The 7,890-nt window shown below is 42.3% G+C and overlaps 2 protein-coding genes across 3 annotated transcripts in view; both read left to right on the top strand.

Moving 5' to 3' along the window:
- The first annotated feature begins 412 nt into the window (after positions 1-412).
- On the top strand, positions 413-858 carry nhlh2 (nescient helix loop helix 2). Its single transcript, XM_026996240.2, has one exon. The coding sequence runs from the start codon at positions 413-415 to the stop codon at positions 779-781; it is 369 nt and encodes a 122-aa protein (XP_026852041.1). The 3' UTR covers positions 782-858.
- Positions 859-7,067: 6,209 nt separating this feature from the next.
- Positions 7,068-7,890, top strand: part of vangl1 (VANGL planar cell polarity protein 1) — a 25,458-nt gene continuing 24,635 nt past the window's right edge. For both annotated transcript variants that reach the window (XM_035523025.1, XM_035523024.1), the window contains exon 1: positions 7,068-7,216. The gene's annotated coding sequence lies outside the window, so the exon portion shown is untranslated. The remainder of the gene's footprint in view (positions 7,217-7,890) is intronic.

Here is a 7,890-nt window from a genome sequence, read left to right as displayed (position 1 = left end):
AATTCCGTACGGGGTGGTTGTGTATTTACAATCGTCATTATGAAGTTCAATGACACTATAAATTCTAAAACATAATGCAGTGCAACTAATAAATGGTGGGAAACCTCTTTTCTGCAAGTCACAGGAAAATTGTAATTGTAAAATTTGGATACATTTATTTTGGATAACGTGTATGGAAATGCAGATCACGCTGAATGAATCTATTATCACATAGCCTGTGATAAACCAAAGGAGATGTCTTCTTGACATGAAGTATATAAACTCACTTAATTAAATTAAACCAAACGAAACTAAAATAGGTGTCTTTCTTTCTTACTTTTTAATTAATTAAAAAAAAAAGTTATTTCCTTCCTTCCTTTCGTCATTTCTTAGGAGTGTTATACTACAGCATTCCGCATACCATATCCTGAAGATGATGCTGAGCCCGGACCAGACGGATCCTGACCTGCCGTGGGGCCACTCGGATCCGGAAACGGTCTTCAACGTCATAAAAGTGGAATGCGTGGCTGACGAACCGCCGGAAGCTGACGGGAGGACGCGCTCGCTCGCGCCGCCCGCGCTCACCAGGGAGGAGAAGCGGCGGAGGCGGCGCGCGACCGCCAAGTACAGGACGGCGCACGCCACGCGCGAGCGCATCCGCGTGGAGGCCTTCAACGTGGCGTTCGCGGAGCTGAGGAAGTTGCTCCCGACGCTTCCGCCCGACAAGAAGCTTTCGAAGATCGAGATCCTTCGGCTCGCCATATGTTACATATCTTATCTGAACCACGTCTTGGATGTATAAACGACTTGGAGAACATTTGGACTTTTAAAAATATTAGGACTATCTGTTACCAAGAGGCGAGGCATTAAATACTTATAAAGAATATGGTCAATAACTAAAGCTTGCTGTTAGTCTTGTCTAAGAGTAGTGGCAGCTATATATATTAATGGATTGCCTAAGTAAAATATATAATTTAACTTAATCGATCAGCAGGAGCAAGACTTGTGTGAGATGATCTCTCGTAAAATGGGCGTACTAAAACCACTCTCAGATAGATGTGAGTCCCTATCAAGAAACTTTTAGTTTTACAAAACGTAGCTTGTGAACAGACGTAGAGTAGCTTATTTTCAAATGACGGAAGAAATCGTGGTGTAATTAGTCTTTTTTATAAGATTTTTAAAGTGTTCATAGATTTAATTTATGTTGACCGACTGACGTCGCAGCGTGCCCTTAAACAAGGTTCATGTAAGGTATTTAATAATTGTAAATATAATGTAATGTGCAATTAATTTTGTTTAAAATGAGGTTTTACTGTTGCATCTCATTTGCACCTTATAGTAGTAGATATGTTAACACTACCTAGACTTTAAATGTCAACGAAACAAGTTGTCACATGTGGGTTACAGTGCTACTGATGTATGACAGTGAAGTGTATTTCTCGGATAGAATCCATTGTACTCTGTGTCGGTATAGCAAATGCTTACAGAACGGCCCAGATAGAATATCTTGCCAGGTATATACAAGTAGCCCGAAAAAAGAATCTTTGCGAATAACACACAATAATTCACTTGTAATTGATATTGGTCATATATATAAATTGTTTGTATCTCCAAAAGACTTGCAAAGTCTATTCCCAGAGTCGCTTTCTCCACCAAAAACAACCTCAAAGCATTTTTCTTTTACAAGACAAGCTATTTTCAAGAGATTATTGTTACATAGTTACTGTCCGCCTCATTTTACAGTAAAATGTTTCATATCTGTTTTATATCCAAAGACGTCCTGGCAATTCAAGACTTGCGTGTGATTTTGCATTGTGAAGTGTTAGGATTTAATATTTTGATGGAACAAGTTAAACAAACAAAAAAAAAAAGTTTAATCAGACGCTGTTTATGTATTTACTGTTAGACTAAATGGCATAAGAACGACGATTCTAAGACATTAAAACCATATACCTGTAGCATAACTATAGATGATTTATGAAATTATAACTTTAATTCATTTCTTTTAAATTATTTAAAACATTAACGATGAAAAAATTAAAAACCTCTTGGGGTCGCGCTCAAGTTTTCAGGCTACGTTTACTTTGACAGCAGTATATACACACACCCACACACACACACACACACACACACACACACACTCACACACACACACATACACACACACACACACATACACACACACACACTCACACACACACATACACTTACTTACTTACACACACACACACACACACACACATACACACACACACACACACTTACACACACACACACTTACTTACACACACACTTACACACACACACACACTTACTTACACACACACACACACACACACACTCACACACACACATACACACACTTACACACACACACACTTACTTACACACACACACACACACACACACACACACACACACACACACATACACACACACACTTACACACACACACACTTACTTACACACACACACACACACACATACACACACACACTTACACACACACACACACACACACACACACACACACTTACACACACACACACACACACACACACACTTACTTACACACACACACACACACACACACATACACACACACACACACACACACACACACACACACACACACACACACACACACAGCCAAACAGCCCTATAAGACTCATTTTGCCAAAAAGGTGATTCCGACTTTGTGGAATAGTAGAGAAAAGTATCAGTCAAGGATATGCCGCAGAGTGTGAACGTTCTCTGGGCATGTGTCCCCTAGCTAGCATGAGGTTCCCTAGAGACGAGACAGGTGTTTGTCCAGACGAGCCAAGGCAACCAAATTACGGCCCGTCTGCTGCCTCCCGCGGGACAGGACCAAACAAGGGGAACTGGGGCCGTCAGATCACAGAACGGTTTGCCATGCCGCTCAGAGGGCGGAGTCATGATTCTGCTCATCCAGTTTCGAAATGGTGGAAACGAGTTGGCAGGGGTGGACCCTCCGCACGCGAAAGATACACAAGGGTGTGAAGAAAACTGAAACGTCTGAGGTGCGTCTCAAACGGCGCGATGTAAAGTCTGCTGCTCTAACACTACACATACGCATAGATAGATAGATAGATAGATAGATAGATAGATAGATAGATAGATAGATAGATAGATAGATAGATAGATAGATAGATAGATAGATAGATAGATAGATAGATAGATAGATTACAGGCATAATGAGGAATTGAGGAAAGGGAGTTGTCAATCACAGAAGTCTGGGCATTTCTCCCTCTCTCTCTCTCTCTCTCTCTCTCTCTCTCTCTCTGTGTCTGTGTGTCGCTTGCTTGATTTCTCCCATCCACATCGTTCATAATGCTTCACATCATTTAGCACGTACAAATGTACAGGTTTACCCACGGGGTAGCTGAGAAAGATGTCTGCGTGTGTGTGTACGGGAGCGGGGGGCTACATGCGTCAAAAGCAGGCACCCTAGTAGTCAATAGGTCCGTCTGAGGATTATGCAATGGCTCCGTGCCCTGCTGTAACACCATATGCCAGCCTGTCTGTCGGGGAAACGTGTTGAATCATTAGCCCTGAGCTACTTTAGCGCACAGGTAGCCAGAGTGGTTGACCCCCTCATGCAAAGAGGCAATCTGTCCTCTCTGCTTGTAATGTTAAGACTATTAAAGGCGTTGCCATATTAAACAAATAGCCATATGTTACTCGAAAATCGAGACAAGAGGAAAAGTCCTTTGTTAAATATTTTCACGTTAGATTGTGTGGACAACGAAAAAAGTTATACTGTCACTTTTCGTTCTCACTCTTTCCTGTGGAAGTGGTATACAGTCGTCCAAATAACGCTCACGAATCCGTGTGTTGAAATGCGGTTGTGGACCAGCGCATTATAACCTTCCACTTCACCAGCAGGGTCCCAGCCGGCTTCACAGTTCTTTTGTCTGCAAACAGATGGATGTGGACCGAAGAAAAATGGAGGAAGGACAGGGCGCTTTTAAAAAAAAAAATAATAAAGCAAATATAAAAGTCAGCCTGTTCTCATTAAGTCGCACCTAGAGAGTGATACTCTGGACATAATGTGATCGGCGCGTTCTCGCCCTAAGACATCTGCACAGTTGGCCACGTCTTTGCGATTTTAAACAAAGTGATCACATATTTATTCAGTTTTCCTGAAGACACAGTAAACAAGGGATTTCCCTTTAAATTATATTTTAAATAATTTTATTTAAAATCCACGTTAAACGGGTCCATATTCTCAAAAATCTATCCTTTAACTAGGGTGTCGAAAGTCTTTTCTCAAATCATTTCCAATTTTATTCGTCTATAAACTTGATTTCTAGAAAAGAAATAGTGCACAATTGCAATTAGGCCTAAATTCGTCACTGTGATATGATTGTTATTGCATCAGACTCGACCATGAGGTTATTTTAATATTATTATCCCTAGTATTACATTTACTCCATATACTCTATACGGACTACTTTTGATGGAGTACCTCTGATTATTTTATAATCCTTTTAGGTTACATATTCAAGTATATTTGTAAAAAATAAATAAATAAATAAAATGTTTAAAAAAATAAAAGTTGTACTAAGTTATATTTTTAGATTGAGTTATATTGATTTATTAGATTATAAATAAAACCCATTTTGCTAGTAATTTCCTTTTGGGTCTATTTAACTATTTTGTGCTGGTGACAGCACCTGGACATCTTTGCTCTTGGTCGCACACTTTTCACTTTACTTCACTTTACTTCTACTCAGGTTGTCTTTGGCACTGGCTGCTTTTATTTGTTTCACTGAAGTAACAGTGGCTTTGCTTGTGCATGACTTGGGGCTACGCGACCCACCTTTTTCTCTGTTCCTTTGACAGGTCAAACAAACCTCGGAATTTGCCTGGGCTAACCCTAGTCTGCACTGCAGCGCGTCTGAGCGATGTTGCCACGTGGAACACTTGAACGTACGCAGGAGTTTCTTACCCATTTATAAATAGTTTAAATTATACGTGGTCAATATTCCAGCGCTATTCATTAAAGTTCAGCTAACACCCATAGACATAGGCTATGCCACGAGAACGAGCTATAAAATCGAAATGTGGAAAAGTATGAAAGAGATACTTCAAGGGAAGATTGTGATACGAAGTCTTTCTCAGACATATGATTATGAAGTGAGGGAATATAATCATGACTTTAATCGAGTGGGCAGTGAGCCAAGCGCCAGAGGCGAAACTGTAGACGCTGTTTACAACACGGTATATTGCGCCCTCTGTTGGTCATTAGCACACAAGTCAGTGCGCTTTTCCAATGGCAACCTTAAAAGAATAGAAAAATAGAAAGGTTGTTTACTTCTACCTACCTAGTACATAAGGGAGCAGGGCAGTCTTTGTTACCCTGTTGTCTTCTTCGGGGCTCCGTCTACAACTTTTTCAAGACGTGAAACAGAGAATGTTTTAAATTCTCGTACGTGGGTTAGCACTCCTTGTCAAAGTCAAAGTCAAATATAACTATATAGCGCTTTTTACAACAGTTGTTGTCACAAAGCAGCTTTACAAATGTCAGAGTGAGCAAGCCAGGGTGACAGTGGCATGGAAAAAAAAACTCCCTAGAGCTTGAGAGGAACCAAAACCCAAAGGGGGTCCCATCCTCCTCTGGTCGACAACGGACACTACAACAGCAACAATATGAACAATAAGCAGCAAAATAAGTAGAGGGAGAGAGAGAGAGAGAGAGAGAGAGAGAGAGAGAGAGAGAGAGAGAGAGAGAGAGAGAGAGAGAGAAAGAAAGAAGCAATCAATGTCTAATCTGGATTTCAAGAAGTCCTAGTCAGGTCTTGACAGTGGACACATGTCTGAAACCCATCACGCACGAGAACATCCATCCAGGGCAACGGAGAAGTAGTCGGCTGGGTGGAGGTGTGGTGGACTACAGCAGGGGACATCAGGGGGTGGTGGGAGTAGCCATGGCAGCTGAGACGGGTTGTTACGGGCTGAGTAACAACATGACATCAGGGGTGGGTGTACCTCGGCAGAAAGAGAGAATATATTATTAGGCATGGTGTGTAAATTAGGGAACTGTAATGTGCAAAGATGGACTCCAGCAGATCAAGCCATGGCAGCACAGCTGAAAGGAAAGAACCAGAAGGAAAGACGAGGGCATGGAACACCCTGGAATATCAGCACTCCGCCACTCTCAGTCAACAAACTTGAGTGACAAAAGAGAGGTGAAGTGACTGCATCATACCATCCCAGTTTACCAGAACTCTCAATGCCCATGGACCCCCAGATCTACACATTTACCTAAAATAGGAAGTAGTTAATAAAATGCCTGACTGGACAGACAGCTTTTCAGCCTAGCCTTAAATATTGAGACTGTGTCTGAGTCTCAAACCTTTACATGAAGGTTATTCCTTATGAATGTTTCAACCATGAAGCCGTATTGTAATGGAAGGGGTCCACATTCAACATAATGTAGCCATATTATGAAACTAACTAGGTTATAGTGATGGCAAAACCTTTGGTGATTTGCTCCCACATTCAAGCATTTATGAAGACATTCACTTTGGAATGTCATTAAAACTATTGATAAGGGCTGGCTTCACAGAACCTTGCAGAGAGCAGGTTTCTTATCACTGAAATGGTAACTGATTGTTATTACTGCAGAATAAAACTGAAGTGTGGGACTGCAGATTATAATAAACAATTGCACTTGAAAATATTATCTTATAAAAATATAAGATAACGTTAAAATAAATGTTCAACGATGCGGTTGCAGGCAATTAGCTACGTCATATTTTCTGTGAATTTCCAGCTCAAAAACACCAGAATCCACTGAGTCACTACTTCGGGTCACCGGGGGTTGGATTGAGAGCCGGTGATTCCGACAAACCCCTTCTGTGTTACTAACAAGCATATTTTGCCTAAGAATTATGGCAAAAATGATAACACCTGATCCAGCCTATCGACTTCTGAATGCATAATAATAATAATTAGGAGATTATTTTCGCAAATGGTTAGTATTACTTGCAATAGCTCCCCCTAGCGAAGAAAAACTGTTATTATGCCGCCCATCGACTCAGTTATGAGTCCCAGTCGCGGCCGCCAGAGCGCGTCGCCTGTTTTCCGCCTGGAGAGGGTGTTATCTATGAAGCGCTCACTCACTTGGCTTGCTATGTGCGTTTGCAGGTGATAGCTGAACACCGAACACGTTACAGGATCATTCTGGCGGGGATGTTCTTAAGGCGACAAGGTAAATCTGTCTTCTTAAAATCGCTGGTATCCCACTGCGCCTTGTGCAATAGGGTTAGTTGGAATAGCTCGCCTCAAATGACATCTGGCACATGAAGACTCTGGGGTAAACCTATTGTTAGTGCCTATTACATTTACTACATCTACTCTTATAGTAAGGGCAGCTACAGCTGTTAGTTCGTAAACGTTTTAGTATTTGCTGTCTGTAATATGCACTACCAGTAAGTATGGCTTCTTTCACACATTGCAGTGGTAGCTTTTGCTATTTCAGCCGCATCTGCACTGATATCATCCAGAAGCGTAATTTCGTAGCGTCACGCCGTGATAACGCGTAAATGATGGTGCGCAGCCCGTCGTCGGCTCGGCTGACGGGAAAGCGTTCCTTCGGCTGCCTGCTCATATAAGCTCGTCTTGCGGTTCCCCCAGGCTCGTCAACAACCCGCAGCATAGCGAGAGCCCGAACGCTCTGCCCACCTTATATGCGCCGCTTATGCATTCGGACGTGCGAAGCGGATGTTCACGAGATTGTCCCGGGCTGTATGGCATGCCTCGCGCCGGAGAAACGCACGCTTGGCGTTCCATTTTTTGGGGCGGCTACCGTGCACGCGCTACCTCCGCGTCGCCCAGTAAAGCTATGCGGCCGCCCGCTGTGGACGGGTCTTTCGACCCGTGTTC

Source organism: Electrophorus electricus, chromosome 25 (genome assembly GCF_013358815.1).
Source record: "Electrophorus electricus isolate fEleEle1 chromosome 25, fEleEle1.pri, whole genome shotgun sequence".
NCBI lineage: Eukaryota > Metazoa > Chordata > Actinopteri > Gymnotiformes > Gymnotidae > Electrophorus > Electrophorus electricus.
Note: the sequence above shows the minus strand (reverse complement) of the source record. Positions and strands in the feature narration are given on the sequence as shown.